The sequence below is a fragment of the Pholcus phalangioides genome, unplaced genomic scaffold, assembly GCF_987345545.1.
Source record: "Pholcus phalangioides strain wild (caught in Gottingen) unplaced genomic scaffold, Ppha-v1.0 ptg000010l_1, whole genome shotgun sequence".
Taxonomy (NCBI): domain Eukaryota; kingdom Metazoa; phylum Arthropoda; class Arachnida; order Araneae; family Pholcidae; genus Pholcus; species Pholcus phalangioides.
In genome coordinates, this window is record NW_028301603.1 from 26188572 (window position 1) to 26216097 (window position 27526).

The 27526-nt window shown below is 36.2% G+C and overlaps 1 protein-coding gene across 1 annotated transcript in view; it reads right to left on the minus strand.

Annotated features, from left to right (window-relative positions):
• Positions 1 to 27526, minus strand: part of mael (germ-plasm component protein maelstrom) — a 110138-nt gene that overhangs the window by 71059 nt on the left and 11553 nt on the right. The window contains exons 3-6 of the mRNA XM_089237941.1: positions 22423 to 22525; positions 11933 to 12082; positions 9131 to 9172; positions 1340 to 1534 (exon numbers count right to left, since the gene is read on the minus strand). Of these exons, the coding sequence (XP_089094067.1) occupies positions 1340 to 1534; positions 9131 to 9172; positions 11933 to 12082; positions 22423 to 22525 (490 nt within the window). The remainder of the gene's footprint in view (positions 1 to 1339; positions 1535 to 9130; positions 9173 to 11932; positions 12083 to 22422; positions 22526 to 27526) is intronic.

Below are 27526 nucleotides of genomic sequence, written 5' to 3' on the forward strand. Positions count from 1 at the left end.
ATTAACATGGGGGTGCGTTTGGTTTAATAAAAATTGCAAGCACATCCACATCATGACCATGGCATACTCTGATCTGTTGTTGAACAAGAATTTTTGTGCTTTCACCTCGTAGTCAGAACTCTGTGGACAACATATTTAATATTTCTTAAGTTATAGTTATTTGTTCAATTACTTTGTTTTTTGTGATGTTTCCATGAATTATGAAATCGTGCAATGCTATAATCAAGTTATCATTTAGCCGTGGCTGGCTATCATTTCCATTCTGCGAGCAAATTTCCACGTGTTTGTTGATGTCATTAATTTCACATTTTTAAGTATCCCCCCCCCCTTTACTAAATAAAGTTGAATTTTTTCAGGAATATTCATGTCAATTTTCAAGTCATTCTGACAATCGTTCTTTTTTTACAGTATTTTGAAATCCGAACCTTAGTTATAATCACCCTGTACATCGTAAATCGATACTAATTAATCTGCATTATTTATGCTTCATTAAATACATTATATTCACCTAATTTTTATTAGTTTTATTATTAGCAAAATAGCTTCCTAATTAAATATACTGAAAGTAACTGGAGAAAAAAAACCTTTTTATATATATTATATGATTAATAACAATATTAAAAGAATTTTCAAACACACAGTAATTATTGAGTTACGCAAAAAATAATTAAATTGCAAAAGTTGGTTTTTGTTAAAATGTAAGACAGATTTATTGATTAATTAATATGGGAATAGTGTTAATAAACATTTTATTTCAATTAATTATTAGAAGTTTGAATGATTTTTCAGAAATTTTATTGTTTTTAATGTTCTAGGTAAAATAATAAAAGTAGTGCAAGTGGGTCATTCCCTTTCATTGGCGGGCAATGAAGCAAGTATTGTACATGCGAACAAGCAAGCATCACTTTTTATTAACATCTGCTACAGTCATGCGAAATGTACCCATTAGAATGTTGGCAACATAGGAAAAAATTTATTTAAAAAAAACCTATAGCAGTGAGAATGAAGATGGCAACATAAGAAGTCGTCTGAATCACTCATTTACTTAATTTTCAGATGATATGAATGGTCTATAAATCATAGTTTCTCAACCTTTTTCATCCCATAGCCCCCAAAGCAATCTAACCCATAGAATCCTGTGTTATACCCATAGCTTCTACCGCCCCCCCTGGATCTTTCCATCACCCCCCAAGGAGGCATTAACGCCCACGTTGGGAATCACTGGTCTAAATTATGTTTGGTAGATATTTGGCTTTTGTAAATAAACACACACACACATGAATAACTATAAAAAAAGTTCCCTCAAAAAAATGTGATTTATGAAAATCTGTTAATATACCTGCTTTTACAAGAATCCAATTCAAACATTTGTGATTCTGCTCCATAACATCCTTCAGACTAAACAACGGGGGCAGCTCTCCAGATGATGGAGCTATAAAAGTACGTATCTCTTGCCATAACTTATTAATATTACTTTCGCCATACATTTTCAAAGCTTTTTTTTCTTCTGAAAGTAATTTATGAGTATCCTCACCTGAAAGGAATGCAATTATTGAATTAAAACAAAGGCAGCTACCAAACACATAATTTATAACTTGAGCTTGAAAAAATGTTTTTGTCCCTTCCCTTCTAGCAGGGCATCCACCAACTAATTTTGAAAGAGTAGGGCAAGTATGTGCAATGATTATAGTTACAATAATTTAGTCACATGGAATCATGTAAATTTATTTTATCAATCCCAGTAAATTTCCCTTTTCCTCCCCTCCCACAATAAATTAGATTCTTTTAGTAAGAGGTGTTCTAAAGACCAATCCATCATCTGCCTAATGAGAATAAGTCCTTTTACTATCTAGAGAAGCGGTTCTGAACCTTTGACTTGCGGAGCCCCCTTTTTGGTATATAAATTTCTATGGCGAAGCACAGTAGGCCTATTCTTTACTTATCCATCAAAGTGATTTATTTTTCTTTAAAAAAAATTTTCTTTCAATTTTTGCCTAGAATGGCAGCAAAGCCCCTGGGGAGTGCATATGGAGCACTGGTTGAGATCTGCTGCTCTAGAGTAAAGATCTCAAGATCTTAAATTTTTGTACCAAACAATATTTGATTGTGACATTTAATTGATTCTGGGTTTTTATTTTTCTGTGGTATTTTACTCTTGGATACTCTTTGTCATCATCTATCTCGTATATTTGCCACTGATCTATAATTTTGTCCTTGTCCCACTTACAACAGACAGGGACTGATAAGTAATGCAGCTCTCTTTTTCTGTGCATAAGAAACTAAAATGATATGCATGTTTGTTTTTTTTTTGGTTTTTTTTTTAAGAATGAAGCTCCTTTAACCCTTTATTTAATAGAGTTGCACTCAAAAAAAAAACTGCCCAAGTTTCTTATATTTTTTAAATAAAGGCATCAGGGCTGAGGTTTTGGACAAGACACGTGATAAGTGCCGACTCAACTGTAACCCAGCAAAGGAAAAAGGGAAATTTAAAAAGGCTTTTTTTTCACAGCTCACCTGTTTTTTCCCCCATCTTCCTTCCTTTACTGCACAGCAATAATCCACATTAGAAATCTGAATAATCCTTAGGGCACATACACGGGAAATAATTCAAAAATGCACGTTATAAATGGAAATAATCCACACGGAATTCAATGGGCAGTAAACTCATACTACCAAATTTTAAAAAAATAACGAAAATGTGAAATTAAAATCACCAGAAAAATAAATTTCACTGGGTTTGAAGTAAAACAACTTTCTAGGCCACGACCCAACAGAAGCTATGTAACACTGTAAAGAATTGGTGCTGAAACGTGACAGTGAGCAGAATGTCCTGCACCAATGCGCGATGGAAATAAAATGACACGTTCAACAATGCATTAGTGCAGAAAACGTCTGATCGCTAACATATGTGCATGTGAATATACAAATCTATATATATAAAATTGATTTTCTGTCTGTGTGTGTGCGTATGTTCTCTATACAAATCTACAATTTTAGATCGATCGTCACCAAATTTTGCATATATACCAAATGGGACCCGACTTGAACGATAGGCTACTTTAAAATTTTGTCAGAGCAGGGAAAGTGCCCCAAATGGGCAAAAAACTGTCGAGCAACAATGGTTTTTGGGACTCAACAATCACTTTCCGAACGTTTACTTTGGTTACCGTGGTTCCCTAGCAATGCGTTTCAGACGTGATTTATGCCTTTACAATGGTTTGTCACTTCTCTAATCCTGTTAGTATATGTATAATAATTTATGCCTTTATAATGGTTGGCCACATTTTCAATACTCTCAGTAATGAGGCTTTTTGAATAGACGTCATAATCATCATCAGCATCGCTTTGAGGGTCAGGAAAAGGATGATCCTCATAGAAATCAGTGTTAAAATTGCCGATTTTAATGTATAAATGCTGAAATTCGGTGGGGTTTTCTGTCACATGAATAATTTTAAAAATTGTATAGAATTCACGATTTTTTAAATATGTATTGAGTTCGCTTAGAGATATACGAAGTCCATGAGATCAAATATGAAGTAATTAGCCGGGCCTACTTTTGAGTTGGATATCCATGCAATAGCATTGATATTTCAACTTTTTATTTATATGTTCTCAAGCATGAAAATTAATGTCTCCGTATTGTCTTTTGATATTTATTTGCATAAATTCACGTGGGTTAGGATATTTTAAAATTAATTATGGGCCCGTAAAGTACATTGAAGAAATTCCACAGCTTTAATTAAGCATTTTTTGAAGCAGAAATAGGCAGATGGATAACTTGAAGATCAAGGGAAAGAAATCAAAATACCTAGTGCCCCCTTAAAAAAGGAAAAATATATATATTCATTTCTACGTTTCTTTAAATCTAGATTTGTTTCTTTCATGAATCCCGCAGGAGGTCGCCATATTGGTGAACTTAGACACGGTTTGCATGTCCCTCAAACAAAGAGGGAGTATCACGTGGTCCAAACAGCCTAATTCAAGAAAACCTGGGCAGCGCCGGGTATTATAGCTAGTAAGACATAAGAGGGAACGTAGTAAAATTGCTACAGCTATAACCATAGATGTGATTTTCCTTTTGTCATGACACCTCACCTCCAAATATTAATAAAAAAATTAATACCACAATACAATGTATATTGGAAATATATTACACATAAACTCATATGAAAATATTTACGTATACATCTATACATATAAAATTGATTTTCTCTTTCTCTCTGTGCGTACGTGCGTGTGTAACGTTATCAATTGGGCCCTCGTGGAAATCGTCGTTATTCTAGTCATTGTTTTGCCTTTGTCTCCGGGATTGACCTGTGGGATCGTGTGTCCGCCGATCGGCCGCTATCTTGTTATGTTTGGTTGCCAGATTCAATATTATAATGTTTACAATATTTCCTTTTCTCTCATGAAATTATGTAAATTAGATACAAGCTAATGCCGCACCTTCAATGTTGTGATTGGTTCTTCCGTGAGGCATTATAGGAATGCTACTATATAAAAACCAGCTAGAGATGTGCTTCACTACTTACGACGGATTCTGCTACTTAATCACTAAGGCGTCAAGCCCTGTTATGGTGTGAGCTAGATCCTCTCATGAATACAATGAAATTATAATTGTAGAAGTGTGCCTTGGCACTTAACCAGTCTCATCGCTTGACTTCACGTGAGGTTTCAACGTCGTGATCCAGTGGATTGGTTAGTGGCCAGACCGACTACCCGTGGACTTTTGCCTCCAGTTCCATGTGCAGCGGTTGAGCTATGGTCTCAACGTGTGTTTGAACATCACCAAACCTGTCTGAAGCTGGTGCTGGGGAGTCTTTGGCTGTGAGGTAGACATCTGGGAGTGTCTATCGGACGATGTGAACTAACACGTGAAAACTTGGACATGGCTGTGAGATCGATTCCTTTTATTGTTTCGTTGTAACATTGAGAGAAAAGCCTAACTGTGATAATAGTTGATAAAACGTAACATTAATAGTTTAACATATAATTGAATAAATGTTTATAGTTCAATCAAAACCTTGTCTATTTCATTGTTGTCATCCACTCAATGGTTACTGGAAGAAAAATATTAAAGAACCAGGAGGTAACGATAACATTTGTTACATGTGCGTGCGTGCATGTCCTATAAAAATCTACAATTTTCCATTGATTATCGCTATATTTTGCATGTATACCGAATGGGGCCCGACTTGAACGATAAGCTACTTTAAAATTCTTTCGGAACGTTAACTTTTGTTACTATGGTTTCCTAGCAATGCGTTTGACATGTATATGCCTTTACAATGGTTTGTTACTTCTCTAATCCTGTTACTATATGAATAATAATATATGCCTTGATAATGGTTTGCCACATTTTCAATACTCTCAGTAATGAGGCTTTTTGAATAGAAGTCATAATCATCATCACTTTGAGGGTCAAATAAAGGGTGATCCCCATAGAAATCAGTGTTAAAATTGCTGATTTTACTGTAGAAATGCGGAAATTTTGTGGGGTTTTCCGCCACATCAATAATTTTAAAAATTCTTTTGAATTCCCTATTTTTGAAATATTGAGTTCGCTTAGAGATATACGAAGCCCAGAAAATTAAATATGAAGTAATCAGCCGGACCTACGTTTCAGTTGGCTATCCATACAATAACATTGATTTCACCAGTTTATATATATCCCCTCAAGCTTGAAAATTAATGTCTCCGTATTGTCTTTTGATATTCAACTGCATAAATTGATATAGAGAGTTTAGGGTGTATTAAAATCAATTATAAGCCCGTGAAGTACATTGAAGAAATTCCACAGCTTTAATTAAGCATTTTTTGAAGCAGAAATAGGCAGATGGATAACTTGAAGATCAAGGGAAAGAAATCAAAATACCTAGTGCCCCCTTAAAAAAGGAAAAATATATATATTCATTTCTACGTTTCTTTAAATCTATATTTGTTTCTTTCATGAGTCGCGCAGGAAGCAGGAAATCGCCATATTGGTTTACTTAGACACGGTTTGCATGTCCCTCAAAGAAAGAAGGGGGTAATCACGTGATCCAAAAAAGCCTCATTGAAGAAAACCCGGCAGTGCTGGGTATTATAGCTAATAGTAAATAATTACACCTAACTTTTACTTCTTTTTTAATATCCCACCTATGCACAAATTAGTTGCAATCACAGCTTCCCATCATACAAGAAAATTATTTTCATGGCTGTTTTTTAGTTTCCTTTCCTGTCACGTAAATCATCAAAGCTTGTTTTCTCATCCACATCATACAGGAACATTAGATGATGCAGAGTTGGGGGAAGGGTGTGGCAATCTGCCAGTAATGAAATTTTATCACTGGCATTAGCGGCAGGGCAAAGATTGCCATGCACACCCTCTGTGAACCACTCCTCTCCTTAGAAGAGCATATATCTGCTCATGCAAAAGAGTTAAGCAAATCACTCAAGGACTCATGAGATGCATGGAGTGGAAACAAAAGGGTTTGACCCAATTCCACCGACCTAGAGAAAGGTTTTTCAAAAAGATGCTTTGTTACACTGTTCCGGGGAGCTACAGATAACTTATGACGCCATCTGACGTAACCCTTGTATTCATTAGCATTCCGCATATGTCGCTACTGTTTGTGACGTCACCGATCGAGATTGTATATAAATCTGTGCACAGTACTAGCGTTTTACTACTGTTGTTTAATCGTTATCATGTTTAACAAATAAATAGTTGTGTTTACATTCAGCCTCTAAGCCTCTCTTTAATATTGGCGACGAGGATGTTAACGTACCTGCCAAGATAGCGACTCTTCGCATCGGAATAATCGTATGGATTAGCTGGTGTGTGTGATCGACTGTGCACGTGTCAAGGTCATGAACCATGCTTTTTCGGGCACCGGTGTCTCTTCTCTGTTTCTATTCCCGAGAATCGTACATGGGTATGTTATTTTAGTTAAATCTTGTTTTCCCCCGATTGTTTAGGAAAACTTAAGGTAAATAGATAGAGGCATTGGCAATTATTTTTGGGATAAAAAAATTTCACCATTTCATTTATGGTCATAGATTCACTATCGTGACAGATCACCAGCCATTGTTGGGAATATTCCTTAAAAATAAGCCAACAAGGGAAATTTTGTCTCCACGTATGCTTCGATGGTCCCTGATCTTAAATGCATATGATTTTACGTTAGTACACAAGCCGGGTAGAAAAATTCAAAATGCAGATTCATTGAGTAGGCTTCCAGCAAAAATTGAAAATTTTGAGATACCCCCGCCTCAGAGACTTGTTTGCCACCCATGGTATACCAGATGTCATGGTTTCCAACAATGGAGGTCAATTCATCTCGATGGAGTACCGTTTGTTCCTGGAACGCAATCTGATCGGCAGAGTCTTAATCGCTCCTAGAAGACCATGTGCTAACAAGCAGGCTGAAAGAACTGTACAAACGGTTAAAGATGCCTTATGTCGAATTGTACATGGCTCCTGGCGGAAAAGATTGGCAAATTTCTTGTTGCAGCAGCATTGTACTCCAACATCCACAACTTGTGCCAGCCCAACGGAATTGTTGATGGGTAGGAGGTTGCGTAGTATTCTAGATAATCTATCAGAAGAATGATTATGGTGGTACACGATATTTCAACGAAAATGATCCAGTCTTCATTAGAAACTATGGTCAAGGTTCAACGTGGCTTCCCGCTACCATAGTCCAGCCAACAGGTCCAGTGTCCTACAAGGCTGTTACTGAAAATGGTGATGTTGTACGCCGACATGTCGATCAAATGTTGCAACGACTTCCTGACAATCCTGAGTCAACAGTTAACATTAAAGAACCATTCGAATCTCCAGTATCGCAGTCACCTGAGCCAACAGTTGCAGAATCACAAGTGAAAGTAGTAGTCACAAAGGACAGTCAGAGACTGATGGCGAAACCGGAAATTGTTCCAGAAGAATCATCCATACAGCGTCAGCGTCCCAGACGGACAGTCACTCTGCCTCGCCATTTTAAGGACTTTGTTCTATCTTAGGGGAAGGGGTGTTATGACGCCATCTGACGTAACCCTTGTATTCATTAGCATTCCGCATATGTCGCTACTGTTTGTGACATCACCGATCGAGATTGTATATAAATCTGTGCACAGTACTAGCGTTTTACTACTGTTGTTTAATCGTTATCATGTTTAACAAATAAATAGTTGTGTTTACATTCAGCCTCTAAGCCTCCCTTTAATAATATCCATTGGTTATAGCAAGGGGTGCAACGAGAGGAAAAAGTGTGAGAATCCCTAGTTTAGCCAGGGGAATCTGAAGTGTTTCGGCCATGTGGATGCTCATCTTGAGTTTCATGTTAGAAATTGATTTCTGAATCAATTCTGGGGGTGCTTAGCCCCTTATACATATTTCCATGGGCATTCAAGCACCCCCAATACCACTAAATTTAACTGACACTTTCCATAAGACAGGATGTTGGAGTGGTCTACAGAGGTCTTAGAAAGGTTTGAGAGGTGTACTAACGGACCTATCTATAAGAATGTTAGTTCAGGTGTTTCACCAACTAGGGAAAGGTTTTCTCGTTTTTGGTATTCCTAAGAAATATGAAAAATAAAGATGTCATTAAAAATAATTAATATTTTTATTAATGGTGTAAGCATCATTCAAACCCCCACCCCCTCATCAAAAATCAGCAAACCTGAATCCACTCCCTCAATGCTGATGCAATATTTGAATGACACCTGTGCACAAACTACTCTCCAGAGAATTTTACAATAAGATTCTCATTTCGTTTTTTTTTTTGTATCCTATGTATATAATATGACAAGTGAAGATAACAGATGAGATGGCATGAGGCCCCTCCAATTGCTTTTAAAAAATATACCTCCATCCTATCTCCAACCCCATCTCATCAGTAATCACCACAAAATTTGTTAACTGTTACAATGCCCAATTGTCTGGGGAAAATATGTTGTAAAAATTTTGTATGTTTTTTTTTTCTTTCTTTTTTTTATACAAACGAAAGTGTTCCGGACTCTGCCACGAAGCTGGGCTGGAAGAGATCTCAGCAACGGGATAAGTCCAGTGGCAAAGTTCTGATGTTCATTCATTCATGTGCACAAACTACTCATTTATAAATATAATGAACTAAAAAATACTTACTGTGAATTTTAGCTCCACCAGCATATCCCGCGGGTGGTGGACCTACACGAGAATATGATTATAAAGTATATGCATTTAGGGTTCATTTAATAAAACTGATACTTAATTTTTTGGTCATAATCTGTGGCAATAAATCTATACATGAAAAGTTTGCTACTGTGAAGGACAGATGTTGTCCTATAATTCCAAGCAGAGGTTAATCTATGAGCATAAGAGCCATTCAAGTATTACGACAGCAAATTTTTAGCCATTTTTGACCCCCTCCCCCCATCAGCAAGTCAGTAAAACCGCCCCCCCCCCACCAGCAAAATTTTGTCAGAGCTGCCCCATACTTCCTAACACATATTGGTGGGATCAGAAACGTACGCGGAAGGGGAAGACACGGGGGCTCGTGCGCCTCCTCCAGATGAAAAAAAAAATTTTTATGTAAAGAATTTTTAATTAAAATTTTGAAAGAAAATACCTTTATATGTTATTATAATCAATTTCTGTTAATTTCAATGCCATTTGAAGCGTAAGAACTGAAAATTTCTGTAAGAAATTCATTCGACCCACCCTTCAAGCCATATATAGTAAACCCTTAACCCGCAGACCAAATGTGACCCTGAAGATTATCTGATGCGGTTTGCCCCTGAAACCCAATTTTGGAAAAATGAACAAAGCAGCACATTTACAGATAGCTTAAATGGCCTGTGGCACAAATCTAGAGTATTTACGTGGCCCATGGCATATTTTCAGATCACTGACGTAGGCCCATGGCACATTCAAAAATCACTTAAATAACCCACGACACAGTTCCAGAACACCTGAACAATCTGTGGCACATTTGGGGATCCCTCGAGTGACATTCAAGTGATGTGTGGCAAAGTTTCATAGCACTTAAGCAGCCCAGACACATTTCCTGAGCACGTGAAGGATCCGTGAAACATAGAGATCCACTAAAGTGGCTCTTGCAGGAGACTTGTCAATAGGGAGAATATTAGTTCAGGTGCCCAATAACTATAGAAAGGTTTTTTCAATTTTTGGCACACCGAATAAGATGCCATTAAGAATATTTCGTATCTTCATAAAGGGTGGTTCATGACGTAAACATCATCCAAAGCCCCCTCCCCCTTGTCATCAAAAGTCAGCAAATCGGAAACCCCCCTCCCACATCGGTACTGATGTAATACTTGAATGACCTCAGAATATTACAATATTCAAAACCTCAACTTGACAACTGTTCCATACTTCCAGAGTTGAATAACAGCTTTTGATGGTTAAAAACACTATTGATCTGTATCAACCAGGGTCCACACCTGCCGTGTTGCATTGCAAAGCAGTATGATGTGTAGTGATAGTGAGCCTAAATCAGAGCTAAGAACATAAACCATTAAGCAGAGTAAAGTGTGAGTTATCAAGCACTTTGTTCCCTGTGGAGCGCATGCTAGTACCAAACCATTCATTCCGCCAAATATTCATTGCATACATATTCTTCTCATCTGCTTCAGAAAAATATACACCAATAGAATGTGCACTGATGAGCCAATTGTTTACAGACTATTATTTTTTTTTATACTGTGAACATATAAAAAAAATTTGGACCAGGTAAAATAAAGCCATTATTTAGCCATTTTTGACCTCCCCCCCCCCCCACTTGTCAGCAAAATTTTGTCAGCAGCTTAGAATATTCCATACCTTCAAAAAGGGTGGTTGATAACGGCAGCAACCTTCAACCCCCCTCCCCCCTTGTCATCAAAAGTCAGCAAATCCGAACCCCCCCCCCTCCGATGCTGACGTAATACTTGAATGACCCCTAATGTAATGATTGATGGTTGGATGTATACTCATTGTGTACCTCATATACAAATTTTTGCGAAAGTGGCTACTACTTTTTTCGCATTCTGCGATTTTCTTTCGCATTTTGCGAAAAATGCGACCGTAGCTTAAACCCTGGTTCCTAAGCAATTTGTTTAAGATAATGTCTTTCAAAATGAAAGCTAGCATAAATTCCAATATCCCTTTAAGCCTGAGTCTGAACAATCGTGTGGGTGAGATACTAACAATAATTCATTGCTTTCAAAAATTTCCCGGTCTTCAAGGGATATCAGTGGAAGTGCAGCTAGCATTAAAAATGTAAGCGTAAGAGCCAAAGCAGATAATTAAATAGATTTGATACTTCAAACCACATTAAGCCCTTAACTGTTGACGAAATCGTACACAATCCGCTCCCCAGTGCCACCCTTTTTCGATCAAAATTTGTTAGACTATACATATACTCCCATGGTAGTTGAGGAGTTAACTTTAACTTGTTTATCAATATTTTAAATTTTTGAAACGAGTGCATTCAGAAGTGAAGTTGAAAGCTGTATTGAAACAATATTTCAATCCAATTTAAATTTATTCAAAGCTTCATTTTATGATAGCTGACTAGATATCTCTCTTCCCAGGTATTTATAAAAAAAACTAGCATCTGAAAAAACAAACTTGAAATTTGTCACTACCAGGGTTCATGCTGCCGATCACCATTGCACCAAATGGCAACAAAATATTTAATTTGACGAATAAATAAAAGATCGAATTCGCAGGTGTCCATGTAGCCTCTTGATGCTCAAATTGGCTATTTGGTGCAGTTTTGGAATTTACATTTTATGATGCATCAATTTGGCTTAGGTTCTCTCTCATTTGACTACAACTTTTTTCCCACGATTAGCCAAATTGTTACAAATGATAAAAAAAAAAAAGGAAGAACTCTGGTCACTACACTACTTAAAATTTTTAAGAACAATTTCAGTAATACAATAAAAGCTGAGAGTTATTTACCAGGATTGATGATTCTGTGATATACATTCATAATACCACTTCTTATGCTATATTGAGCTATGCCGATTTCAATTGGAATACGATCACCTTCTTCCGTAGCTACCAAGATGTTAGTGGAGATTAGATAAATATACTTTCTGGCAACATAATCTAAAGGAATAAAATGGTGGGATTAATCACACACATTATGAGATACACATTTTACAGGATATACAAGTATGTATGTGTACATATAATATACAGTCGGCCCTCTGTATTCATGGATTTCATATAATTGCGGTTTTCGCATTCACAGGCTCTTCCAGTTTTCGTATTCACAATCTCTCCAGTTTTCCAGACAACACTGTTAAAGTGCTAAATTTCGTATCCAAACTAAATATTAATTATGAACAATAGAAAAGCTTACACAAAGTGTTGTTTCATTCTGGAAGTCTGAAAGTTCCTTGACACTAAAGACATGCTATTCAAAGTTCTTTGGATACTGGGTTATGCCCAAACACCACAGGCATATAAGAGCGTCCTCTGTATATGCCTTCCAACCAAACATCTAGCATTCAGCTGCTTGATTGGTTGTCATATGAACATTTATGGCTTGCTATACACATTATTGAATGATGATTGTGCAAGCAATCAAAGATGCGAATGCAAGAAACGTCTTTAAGTAATGAATGAATTTCACAGATACCATCAATGCCATTGAAGCTGTGGAAGCTATTAAGATAGGAGAATCATGTATTAGAACTTTTGGCCACAATGTGTGTCCGACGACAAGTCCATTTCTATGGAGCCAACCAAAAAGGTTACGAGAGACATGCTCACGATAACAAAGCAAAAAGCTAGAGAAGGCTCAAATGATACGGATAGGCCTATAAAAGAAATAGGAGAATTAATTAACAGCAATTCGGATATCGGCATTGGAGAGATTAATCAAGCTGATTATTCCTGAAAGCAATGCAATACTCCATAAAGAAGATCAATATTAAGAAATAGAAAACAAGTTCTTTGTGTTTTCTTATGAGCAACACAGTGCAAGAGCTTCATAAATATAAATCAGCAATGGATTGTTTCCATAATGCAGACCCATCTATGGTACTTTTCTCACATCATTATTATATCCAGATAAACAGCATCATGCATGACCAAATTTATGTTGCTTTTGACAATGCTGATTTACAGCAGCATTTTTAGTACAGTAGATACCGCTTAATGGAATCACAGATATCGTAATCATTCAGGTATTGTTATCACTTATGTCAGTGGTTCCCAACCTTTTTCAGTCCACGTACCCCCAGCTGGCTCGGTTCCTTTCCGCGTACTCCCAGCCCCGAATCCTCCAGACCCCCCCCCCCCCAATCTGTTTCGACCATTACAGTTTTCGAAAAACTTCAAAAAAGGTACATGTTGAATTAAATAAAATAAATTCATTATACTCAGCTTTTTTTTATTTTTGAAGTAAGCAAACAAATTAGCACAAAGATTTGGGAAAAATTAATTGATGTTTGAGACTGTATTGAATTACAAAGTTTAAAAAAATGAAGCTCAAAAGAGGATTAATGCAAACTCAAATGCGGAGCTGCGTTCAATTTGCTTCTATATTTATTTTTATATAAGTATACAAAGAAAACGCCGGTTCAACAAGCTCCGTGCTAACAAACGGCAACAAAAACATTATGGCTTTTCTAGAAAGTTCAACGTATTCGTCACCCCGGCAAGCCCAAAAACTGACTAGGTTCACCATTCCACCATTGAAGAGAATCTTCAGAGGAGTATCTGATGCGAGCTCTAGCAATTTCTCCTTTTCTGCAATCAACAATGAAAAGCCGGAACAAAATACTCTTCCTTGAAAGGATTAGATGTCCACCGATCCTCTATTTCCGACACTGAAAAATATTTTTCAAACGAGGATTTGAATCCTTCCAAGTGACCGACTATTAAATTTAGCCCAGCTTGTGACAAGAAATCGTGACGTGTTTTAAACACTTCCAAAAAAAAGGACTACCTTGTGCCGAAGTTTGAACAGCATCGTCAGGACTTAACCCCGGGACAACCACCTAACTTCGGTGCGCAAAAGCAAAGCGTTGTGAAGGTTGTCCATGTCTTCAGACAACAATGTCTTCAACAACCTGTAGTTGGTAGGATTCACCTTGACAAAGTTGACCGCTTCATCAAGAACGTTTCGCAAATTTAAAGATAACGGTTTCGATGCAGGGATCTGTCTGTGCAGTTAGTCCATTTCATTTTGGGGCGACTTCTGCCATGCATACACGACGGCCTGAGTAGCAACTTTCCGTGGATTTCCTCCATCTGTTGTGAGCCCAATGCATTTTGACCACTGAATTCTTTTTTTAAGGAAATAATGATTAATTGCTTCAAATAAGTCTTCAACATTCGTACGACCCATCCGATGGGTGAAAAATAAAAAGATTTACTTTTCTCTTTCAAGTACTTAGCAATTACAAGTAGCACAGAATATTGTGCAAAACGTCGATACTTTCGTCGACTTGGATAGAAAAAAAATTCACAACCTTTGACGTGACTTATGACTGTGCTCTCAACATCGTCTGGCATGTCCTGTATTCTTCAAGACACCGTATTACTTGACAGAGGTATTAAACTCATTATAAGAGCACTTTGCTCTGCAATCTTGTATCGGGCAACATATTTTCACCAATAGTGTGAATTTTCCTCGTCTCGCAATACGATAGCTAATGTAGTAGGAGGTTTCTGTAGCTTTGGCAGAATCACTTTTGGAAGATTTAAAATACGTTTTCACGTTTACGGGTGCAAGGTATTTCATTTTTGTGTTTCAGTCCGCTTCCGCACAGATCTAGTATTTAGCCACTGATCCATAGCGCAAATCATGTGAGTAGTAGATGCATGGTAGAAAAGTTGACGTAGAAAATTGTGGGATTAACACGCACACGCCTCAATACAAACTCCCACAACAAAAGTTAAACACAACGCAAATTAATTGTTCACTTTTATGCACAGCCCGGCATGTGTCAACAATCAAATCTAAAACGCCAGAGAAAAGTGAGCCGAGAGGAAGGAGTTCACAAATTCCGATCATAGGTTGGGCGCGGGCGGGAGGAGGGAAAACCGAACCCCTTCCAGCGGACGCAACCTCTCTGTTATAGATTTCATTGATAGGGAAAGGTAAATATATTACAACTGACAATATTAGTAAAAACCTCTACCTACTTTTAAAATTTCCTTTTAATCGTTTTTAATGATTTTGTTCTTTTTTTTAGATGGATGGCCGCCATTACCATTTTCTTTTCGCGTACACCCTAACGGCGTGTCGCGTACCCCCGGTTGGGAACTGCTGACTTATGTGAAGTACAGGACAGACCAATATCATAATATGGGTAAATATTTCTTCATAGTTAGCTGGACTTTAATACGGTACAGTACAGGTCGACCCCGAGTTGCAACGCCGAATGAAGACCGGTATTTGGCAGTAACTGTCAAAAGAAGCAGACGGAGCACAGCATCCGACCTGTCTCGCAGGCCTGTCAGATGTGTTCCGCTCACGGCAACTCACTGTCGGCAGCAATTAGCCTGGAGTAGAGAACATGCAATGTGGACATCGTCACAGTGGGCTTGTGAGATGTTTTCCGACAAGTCCAGGTTTAGCTTGCAGTCTGATTCACGTCAGACTTTCATATGGAGAACGCTAGGTACCCGTTACCATCAAGATAACATCATTGAACGACACCGTTACGGTGGTGCAACATTGCTTGTTCCGGGTGGAATTATACTGGGTTCCAGAACAGATCTGCATGTTCAAACCGGAACCATGAAAGCCCAAATTTATCGGGACATCATTCTGGAACAACATGTACGTTTGTTTAGGGATGCCTGAACCTTTATTTGCCAGAGCTGGCATTATCCTTAATTTATGGACATGAGTGTATATGCAGCAAAACATCGCTACAATGATAATCGATAATAAATACATATACAATGGTATTTTTTTCAAAACTTGTTTGGAATTACTTGGCTTAATGTGAAACTCTTAGTACAACGACATCATCTACTATGAAAAACCCCTCTATATCACGATACTTTTAGATTTTTGAAATCGCTACAACAATATTTTTTATATTTTGTTCAAAATCGTTTTGAATTTAATTTTAACTTTGCCACTTGTTCTCATTCTTCTGAAGACGTCTGATAACATCAATATTTTACACTAAATGATCACAGAAAGCTGAAGTTATTTGTATTGCTGCACTCTGTGTACAACACAAAAGCACTATGAGGTAAGCTTCTTTAGAGGGACAATACGCATCTAAGTGAATTTTATAAATAAACTAATCAATTACAATTTTTTGTAATGAATAAATACATAAAAGCGTATATTCCGATATTAACAATGCCAATATAGAAAAAATGACAATAGCATAAATTTCATCATACATGAGGATAATGTTACCTCGTCAATCCCTCTACCACAATATTTTGTTTTTGGTCCGTAGAATATTGTGATAGAGGTTTCACTGTATATTTAAACTAAATAATAAAATATAATTGTGTGTATATTAAATATTATTACATTTCGAGACATGTGATTTGTATATAATTTTACGCAATACAATAGAGCTCCCCTATAAGCCAGTTAAAAGAACAAATTGGTTAGGTGATATGGTTTTCCCCATAGAAACTTGTGACTGCCATAGGCGTACACAGAATTTTCACGAAGGTGGGGGGTTACACGTTCTTTTTTCAACGTTCATTGACAACTCAATCGAGTTCATAGTGTCCCCATCCATTTGTGATCTGGTCAGCTCATTTCTGTGTCTGAATACATGCAGATGGAAAAGATAATATCCCAGACTGTTCAGCTTGATACTAAGAGTCTTGCACTGAAAGAATGCATGCTTTGAAAAACACACACATAAGCTACTTTTTTTCCAATACATTTTCTATTTTAGCGGAATCTTTCATTTTATATGAAATGTTTCAAAGAATTTAAAGAGAAGTGTAGGTACATTTGAAAAAAAATTGAGGTGGACATGTGTAAATTCCACCCTAGTGACAGCAATTCTGATGACGAAATTGGTGCAAAAATTCAGCTCATGACATGGCTACTTTATGTTAATGCATGCATTAATATCATCGAAAAAGTTTGTAAGCCGAAAAGCAGAAAAATCACTAGAAAAATCTTTGTTAGCTCTGGAAAATTCTCAAGTTGAAGGTATCACTGAACTTACAAAATCAATTTTTTTTCCAACACGTTACAATTTTGCATGTTAAGAAAATTTCCACCATTATTTACTCTCATTAATATATCAAAATTTATGACTTATTTTTCCACTCTAGATGTCCTTTACCCCTTTCAGTAGCTCAATACACTTCTTGTCTAGGTACATCCTTCAGTTAGTGAACTTGTGTAATTCATGCTCACTTCAACATTATCGTAGTAGGATTCTGTTTTCAGTTTCATATTTTATTTATACTAGAAACTGACCTTAATATAACCTCTTGCACATAGTATTCATGTAACATGAGGGGCCACAAGTTGCTGATATTAAGATGGGAAGTCCTTTGGATCATCAAACTTAGTGAAATTGTGATAAAAGAAATGTGCAATATAAATTTAAATTATGTTTTTGCAAATATAATATATGAAAATGCAATATTTTATCTTCATGCCGTTGGTGGGCCGCGGACCACTTTGCGTTCAATAACTTCATGAGATTTTCAATGTGCAATAGGCTTAGTATTGTAGAGCCTGGCCAGGTCTACAATGTTTACATTTGTGTGTGTTGCCAATTTCCATATGTCAAAATCACGTAATAGTGTTTTACTCTGTATAAATATGCAAATGAGTTGTTTGTTAAAAGGTTTATGTTAATTTCAATACCGTCACACACACAATCCTCAGTTTTGATTCGTTCTTGTGACAGTGAATGGCAAAGTATTTACCAGCAATGTGCAGAGTACAGACACATTTTGATTCCTGCATTCGATTCCATTGTAACGTTCTTGATCGTTACCTCCCGGTTCTTTAATATTTTTCCCCCAGTAAACATTGAGTGGATGACAACAATGGAATAGACAAAGTTTAGATAGAACTATAACATTTATTCAATTATATTGTTAAACCATTAGTCAGCGTAATCACAATTATCACAGGCCTTTTATATGTTAAACTATTAATTAACGTTTTATCACAATTATCACAGTCTTTTTTCTCATTGTCACAATGAAACAAAAATATGAATCGATCTCACTGCAGTGTCCAGGTTTTCACGTGTTATCACATCGTCCGGTAGATACTCTCAGGTGTCTGCCACACAGCCAAAGACTCGTCGCCACCAGCTTCAGACGATTTTGGTGTAAACACACACGTTGAGATGAAAGCTCAGCCACTGCACATGGAACTAGAAATGAAAGTCCACGGGTGGCCGGTCTGGCCACTTACCGATCACTGGATCACGACGCCATTGAAACCTTACGTGCGATGAGACAGGATAAGTGCCAAGGCACACTTCTACTATTGTAACTTCATTGTATTTATGAGACGATCTAGCTCACACCATGACAGGGCGTGACGCCTTGCTGATTAAACCGTTTAGTCTGTCATAAGTCGTAGGTAAGGAAATCGGAAGGAAGTAGTCGCTAGTCAGCACATCTCTAGCTGGCTTTTATATAATAGCATTCCCACAATGCCTCACTGAAGAACCAATCACAACATTGAAGGCGCGGTATTAGCTTGTATCTGATTTACATAACTTCATGAGAAAAGGAAAACCAATCACAACATTAGCTTGTATCTGATTTACATAACTTCATGAGAAAAGGAAATATTGTAAACATTATAATATTGAATCTGGCAACCAAACATAACAAATTGGAGACCGATCGGCGGACACGATCCTACCGGTCGATCCCGGAGACAATATATAAACAATGACTAGAATAAAGGACGATTTCCACGGGGCCCAATTTGGTAACGTTACACCATCTTAGCTGATTGAGGCATTTTGTCCCGCTTTGCTTTGTGCGAAGGGTTGCTCCAGGGTTGTTTGGTTTAAACCATGGTTTAAACCTTGGTTTTAACCAACTGGTTTTTTTAAAAAAAACCACTTCGGTTTTTTTTCTAAAAATCAGATAAAAGTGGCCTAAATATCATTTTTTTTTCCCTGAAAAATATCATATTTGTTCATTATTAGCCAAAATGTTTCATTTTTACCTCATTTTATATCCTTGGGGTACATTCTGACGGTATATCTTTAAATGACATAAGATTTTATAACTGGTTTTTTTCAAAAAGTCTCATAAAAGTGGCCAGAATACATATATTTTTTTCATATGAAGTATCTTAGTCATTTAAAGTTATATATAAAAGCCAAAATTTCTCATTCTTACAACATTTTCTAACCTTTGGCTACATTCTGATGCTCTATCTTTAGCAAATTCATGAATAAGGATTGCATCACACATCTAAATGTAGTGGTGTATTATCTCACAGGGTTTCTTTTTCCCTTCACAAAGAAGCAGCTACAGTAGTGACACCATCATGCTAGGGGCAAGTGGTCCTATAATCAAATAAAGACACCAGCTGTCCTTAAAGGACAAAGACTAGTGTACTAGTTGTTACATTACCTCACATACATTTTCCCATAAGAAGTAGCACATCTCCTACTGTATATCTCCCAGTCTTAATATATTCAATAGTTGTTTTTTTTATAATTTCACACACACACTGTTAAGCCCTGTTAATCAAGGTTCTACTGTATAGTAGTAACAGATTTATAAAAAATAATCAGCTATATACAGGGTGATTATAATTTAAGTTTTGATTCCAAAACTATACAATAAGTACTGATCGGAATGACCTGAAAATTTGCATGGATACTCCTGAAGCAATGGACGTTTCTTTCGCAAAAGAAAAAAGTGCAAAATGTGCAAGTAGACGATGCTGTACTTGGCGAGCAGTATAATCTATTTTGTGCAACCACATCATTTCGGTACTTCCACAGCCAGCAAAGCAGCTGCTGAAGACCCATTTTGACAGGATGCACATTAACCCTTGCAACTTCTGGCTGTGGGGGTACCTCAAAATGTTATAAACAGTAGTCAGATTGCAAACTTTGGTGAATTGTAATCTCCAGCACATTCCCTATATGTTAGAAGTTCCTCATTCCTCAGGAATATGAACGGGGGAAAGGGGACGCGTTTGGTTTAATAAAGCTGAATTGCAAGCACATCCACATGATGACCATGGCATACTCCGATTCTGCTGTTGAACAAGAATATTTGTGCTTTCAGCCTCATAGCCAGAACACGCGGTGGACAACATATTTAACATTTTTTGAGTAAGTTGTAGTTATTTGTTCAATTACTTCATTTTTTTTGTGATGTTTCCGTGAATTATGGACTCGTGCAATGCTATAATTAAGTTATAATTTTCCCATGACTGGCTATTGTTTCCATTCTGCAAGCAAATTTCCCACGTGTTGGATGATGTCATTAATTTTACATTTTTAAGTATTTTTTCCCCTTTATCAAATAAAATTGAATTTTTTCAGGAATATTCATGTCAATTTTCAAGTCATTCTGACAATCACTCTTTTTTTACAGTATTTTGAAATCAGAACCTTAGTTATAATCACCCTGTATATCGTAAATCATCGTTAATTAATCTGCATTATTTATGCTTCATTAAATGCATTATATTCACCTAATTTATATTACTTTTTTCAAAATAGCTTCGTAATTAAGTATACTGAAAGTAACTGGAGAAAAACCTTTATATATTATATGATTAATAATAACATGAAAAGAATTTTCAAACACACAGTAATCCATTGAGTTAAGCAAAAAATAATTAAATGGCAAAATGGTTTTTGTTAAAATGTAATAAATATTTATTGATTAATTAGCATGGGAATAGTGTTAATTGCATTAATAAACATTTTATTTTAGTTAATTATTACAAGTTTGAATGATTTTTCAGAAATTTCATTGTTTTTAATGTCAATACTATTTAAAACAAAAAAAACAGTTTAAACCAAAAAAACCTGGTTTAAACCAAAAAAAACCCGGTTTTTTGGTTTTTTCAAAAAAACCGGTTTTTTTAACAACCCTGGGTTGCTCTCTTTACGTTGTCATTTGTCTATGAACCAGTTTCTTGCTGCAACGCCATCGGAGTAGCACTGTTGCTCCTCCAGTTGATCATCTCTTTAATCGTCTGCATGTGAAGTACGAGGGGGAGGCCCTCTCATTGAAGATGGAATATTGCTGACTGACTTTGGGACGTGTCTGCATCCTTCCTGAACTTGGCACAGGCTCAGCAAAAAACTGCACTATCAGGTGGTGATCCGAATTCTTGGACTATTCTTCCATTATAGAAACTACGAGAACTCTGATAACAAAGTTTTGAAGGGTAGTTGTTATTCCCTGTTGAACCGATTTGGCGAGAACGTTTCAATAACATTGTGATATTTTCTAATGTTAATGTTCTGAAGAAAAATTTGTTAATTGTTAATCCTAAAAACATTTTAACGTATTATTAATAAATGATTTAAGTGGAAAAAAAGGGGTCTCGTTCTGACCCGTTTGAATCAATATTGGGAAACATTAAAAGTAATCTGGGTATGCAACAGAATGCTGCATACACTGCACAATGAAATATCAGTAAATTGTTAATTTATGCAAAAAATTACAATATAATTTTTTTTAATTTGTTTGTTGGGGTTAATTTACACAGACATTCTGCCAAATACCTAAGCATTAATTGGCCCAACCGAACACACAATAGCAGCTGAAACTCAGGAAAAGTAAACCTCATAAACACATTTATAATGGCTCTATTGCATGAAGATAAAATCGATGAGAGAAAAGTTATCAAGTTCGGTGAGTGATTGCTCATTTTCATCAGTTTCATCCGAATCTGAGGATGAACTCCAGTGTAAGAGACTGGTGCAGACTGGATGTAACAAAACCCATCACCATCACCTCAGTTCTACTTTAGTTGAACCCCAGGTATACAAATCCCACAAACATTAAAAATTCATTGAATTACTACCACCTTTTATTTTTATGAACAAGTTATTGAAAACATTGTAACATGGACCAATGACTGCTATAGAGTATATGCAACAAAGTAACGCGGTACCAAAATCAAGGATAGCGTGTTGATCTGACACGAACAATTCACAAAAAATACCAAGTTAGTAAGTACTTTATTCAGAGATTCGAATTTGAAAGATGGAGGAAATTTAGAGAAAAAAGCATTAAATACGGGTAAAACAGGTTTTCTGCATTTAACACTGTTCTTTCCTAAATTTTCTTCATTTTTCGAATTTGAATATTGCACGTAGAAACATGGAATTCTTTTTGTTGTATACCGATGGTTAAGAGACTGGTAGCAATAACCCTGTATACCAATGTGATAATTTTTTGGAGCGAGGATGCAACTTTTTTCAGTGGTAAATTTTAATATTAAGGTCAAAACCTGTCACAGAATTTTTTCTCACCTTCAACAAAACCTGCATTTTGGAATAACCCAATAAATTGCTGAATGTCCTGTGCCATCTGTTTGATTCTTTCTTCAGCTTCTTGTTGCAGCAACATATTTTCCTAATATGAAAAAATGTTCATTTTCATGAGTTCACTGACACTTAAAACAATGAAAGCAGACAAAGAAGTCTGCTTTAAAGGAAACTTTTAAACGACAAAAAATATAGAACACAGTGCTTTTTTAAGACTAGAACTATCAAGCGGTAATTTTGACCCAACTTGGAAAGTTAATTTTTTATTCAGATTTTAACATATTTTTCAACAAATAAAATTAGTTTTCCCTTGTAAAAATAGAGTATAGAATCGTTCGTACTTCATTACATTCCAAGCATAAGCAAACAAAAATTCAGGTTGTTTCAAAAGATAGGCTAATTTTACAAGGTGGTAATATGAATTAAGATAATGTCTCTTTTTATTGGTAGATGGTGCTGCAGCATGCATGCACATGAAAATGAATAAGATTAAGATATAGAAGGATGACAACGAGTAGTTGTCGGGAAACTCCATGTTTTTTACATCTGTCAGAGAGCATTTTATATATTTGTGCGCATAGTAAATGTGAAGAGACCACAGAGAAGCCCATGTTCTGCAGTAACACCATGGCCCCCACAACCTGGAGCAGGCCCCACGGTCACACTTTTCACAAGCCCTTTTGTAATAAATTTATAATGTGAAAAAGTAAAAAATGAGAATTGTCCTGGGCCCTGTCAGCCCCAACTTGTAGAGCCATGAGTAACACTGACATTTTTTGGCAGATTGGCATATTCTGCTACTGGTGCCTAGATCTCATATATATATGAAATTGATTTTCTGCCTGTGTGTGTGTTCTTCATACAAATCTACAATTTTAGATTGATTGTCACCACACACACAAATTTTACATATATACCAAATGGGACCCAACTTGAACAATAGTCTACTTTAAAAGTTTGTCAGAGCAGGGCAAATGCCTGAAATGGGCAAAAACTGTGGGGCAACAATGGTTTCTGGGTCTCAACAATCACTTTCGCAATGTTTATTTTAGTTACATTGGTTCCCTAGCAATGCAATTCAAATGTGTATATGCCTTTACAATGGTTTGTCACTTCTTCAATGCTGCCAGCGTATTCAAATCAATGATATGGCCCCACACTTTTGGTCGAATGTCCTTATTTTAAAACAAGGATGCTACACATTTGTGGAGTGGGGGGCACTTCATTTTTTTAGAAACGTGTCGCGGGCCGCTCGATTAATCTGGAAATGTGCTTCAAGTCACTTGGATGATCTGAAAGTGTGCAGCGAGTCACTTGAGTGGTCTGGGAATGTGTCAAGAAAGCCACTAAAATTATCTATAAAAATGCAGAAGGCTGCTTAAGTAAACTGTAAATGTATCACAGCTCATTTAGGTGATCTATAAGTGTGCTGCGAGCCACTCAAGTGATCTCGAAGTGGGCCACTCGAATGATCTGTAAATGTGCCACCAGCCACTTAAAATAAACAGACTGAAATATTTGCATACAGTGCTTGGAAGAGCATTAGCGCTACCTGTCTGCAACTGCGTAGAACTCAAGATTTCCCTCTTTCTACCTATACATTATTTGATCAAAACAGATTAAAAGCTGAATAGTTATTTTTTTTTAATTGGATGATTCTTTGAAACACCATGTATATTCATTTCTGTTTCTTTAAATCTAGATTTGTTTCTTTCATGAGTAACACAGGAAGGCACCATATTGGTCAACTTAGACATGGTTTGTATGTCCCTCAAAGAAAAAAAAGAGATCATGTGATCCAAAAAGCCTCATTGCAGAAAACCCGGAAATGCTCGAAATAGGCCAAAAACTGTGGCAACAGTGGTTCTTAATCCTGAACTATGGAATGTTTAACATTCTAACTTTTGGAATGTTTACTTCGGTTACAGTGATTTCCAAACACAGGGTTGGAAAATGAAAATTTGATTTTTGAGAAGGAAAAATTATTTCCATAGCAGCAAAAATATCAGTTTTATAGCACTTTAAAATTTTGGCAGCAAATAAAATACAGTTTTTATATGTATATATGCAGTAGCGTACACAGGATTACTTTTTACTTCAAAAAACAATTATCTTAGCTCAGAAGAAGGGGGTGTCCCATCCTCCTTAAGGCACAAAATACAGAGATTTCCTCTAGAAGAAATATTTTTATGAATTTTTAAAATTTTTAGATCATAGAAAAATTGAGAATTCTTGAAATTTATATATACTCATGTATAAGCCAAGTTTTTTGTGGAAAAATTCGTTCCCCCAAATGGTAGGGGGGTCGGCTTATACTTTGGTCAGTTTTTGATGAGAAAATATCGACCCCAGCAATCAGTAGTCATTTTTGTAGCAGGGTTCGAGAAACCGGCATCATTGGTATGGGATATGTTCAAACCCCACAGAACTGATGTCAAAGCCGAGGCAAAGAAATTGAAAACATTATTGGTTGGTGGCTAACATTGATTGTACAGCCTTTAGATGTGAGCATCAACAAGCCTCTCAAAGACTATTTGAGGAATTTGTGGATCAAATGGATGAGTTCTGATGATAAACTACAAAAAGTGATGCCTTGAAGAAACCTGACATTGGCCTAGTGTGCCAATGGCTACATGAGGCATGGAATTCTGTTTCCCCCGAAATTATCATCCGATCCTTCAAAAAGTGTTGGATCAGCGATGCGATGGACGGAACTGAAGATGATATTCTCTTTGAAAGTGACAATGGCAGCTCAGATGAAGATAAAAACGAAGATGCCACCACCCCCTATTATGATCTGATGGATTACCATGAGCTTGGAGATTAAAAAGTTTGAATCATTTCTATTGTAAATTTCCACAAGCTATTCATTTTACATGAAAATATAAGTTTTTTTCTCTGAAATGCACAGATTTTTTGGGGTCGGCTTATACACTGGTTTTAATTTTATTACGGTTTTGGTGGTCCTAAAGTGAGGGGGAGTCGGCGCTTATACACGAGTATATACGGTATATATATTTCTACATTCTCTACAATATCAACAAATGAGAGGCTAACATATGGTATTCCAGATTTCAAAAATAATTTGAAAATGAGTGTTTTTAGATTTAGCTTGTAGACTTGGTAATCACTAATTTTAAAAAAACCACTAAAGGAGAGGCTTGAAACTCATTAGAAAAGTAACTATTTTTCTTGTTTTCGTCGCCGATGCAAGTCTAAAAGTAATGCATTTGTTTTCAGTTTCAAACATTTATGAATACGTTTGATTTTGCTTCTTTTACCAGAATTTACCCATTTCATATTTAAAGCGATGAGTGTTGCTTTTTTAGTTCGCTCTTGATCATTATCTCAGTTTGATTCAACATACTTTGAGATTTCTTTTCCTGGGTCATTATTAAAATATTTATTTGAAATTCTCAGAAATCTAATAGATATATTAAAAATTATAAGACAAATTATTTTTAACTTAAATTACAGAATTAAATTATTTATCATTTAAACTATAAAATAATGATTAAACTATTAGAAATTCAAGAGAATGATTCTATTTTCACTAAAAATTCAATCCAAGTAGCCTAAATCAAGTTTTCACTCCCTACTTTTAACTAATTTTTGATTACTCCACATATTTTGTTTTCCAGCATCACTAACAGATTTTCAGTCTCTCGTTTTGCTTCCAAGTTTTGTATTATTCATTCTCTTGATATGCCATTTTTTTACGTTATTCACCAGCAAAATTTAGTGTTGAATGGAAAATGGTTTCCAGATGAGCATTAATTAAAATTACTTTGTCTAGACCATGGTTGGGGTTAATTTCATAGGAATGAAAAATAATTCATGTAAGTGTTACGCTTTTATGTGTTCAAGTGTTCCTTTTCTAAATCTATCTTCTATCAAACCTATCTTCCAAATCAAAAATAAGAATGAAAATAAATTTTCGGCAAATTTCAAACTATAACTGTATTGGATGGAATAATTTGCAGAAACCATTGTAATTTCTGATTCATTTCATGTAGCTGGAACACAACTCAAGATAGTATACAATAAATATGTGTACGTTTATGAAGTAAGTGAATATAAATCCCAGGATAAAAGCTTTAATGATATAATGAGCCTATGTTATCTCTCACCATATTACTCATGGTATATACAAAAGTCTGCATGTTTCCCCCAGATAATTTTACTCGTGCATCTTATATGCCAGAGAGCCACCAAAATTATGTCTTGCACAGGTGAGAATTTTATCTCAAGCCTTCCCCGCTCCTTCACATGATTACATAGAGGCTATTATATATTTTAATAAAGGGACCAGTGAAAAATTGTGACCCAGATGTCCAGAGAAAATAACGACCTAGGCACACCACATTCCCAGATGTGAAAGCCCCTAGCTGTCCATATCTGCTCTATCTCAATGCACTGTAGCCTGCGTGGGATGACAGTGAAAAAAAAAAGAACAGGTGCAGGGCTTTTTATTTCATAGCTTTGTTAGATCAGCTCGTATTTTATGATACAGACCTGTTTCTCATAGTATTCTGATCTTGGAAGGGGTCATTGTCCTCTGAAACTGTTTTGGAATAAGCTATAACTGCAGATCGACCATGATCAATTTCTGTAGGAAATTGATCACGGTCGCAAGGGGGCCCACAGGAATGAGAAATGGTTGAGAGGGGGCCATGAGCAAAAAAAAGTTGAGAACCGCTGGTCTAGGGCGTTCACTCGATTAGGAAGTGGGTTTGATTCCCCACAGGGGAAGTTAAATTTTCTCTCTTTCCAAAATATATCTTCACATCAGCCAGCTGTTAAAAAAACCTTTTTGTATAATACAGAATTTATAAGAACTCTCTCTGTTCATTGCCCATTACTCAAAAAAAGGCTGAATTAAAAGGATTGAGAGAAAACTAACAGGTGTGGAAACAGCGAACACAGACATACACATGACAATTTGGCTTTGTCACAACCAAAACCGCTTGAAAGTTTAATGCACATTTAGTGCAGCTTTGGTTACCAGTTGAACAAAAAAAAAGGGATGAGGTGATTTCCATTACAATTTTTAATACATTAAATTTTTAATTTAAAATTTTTTCATGAG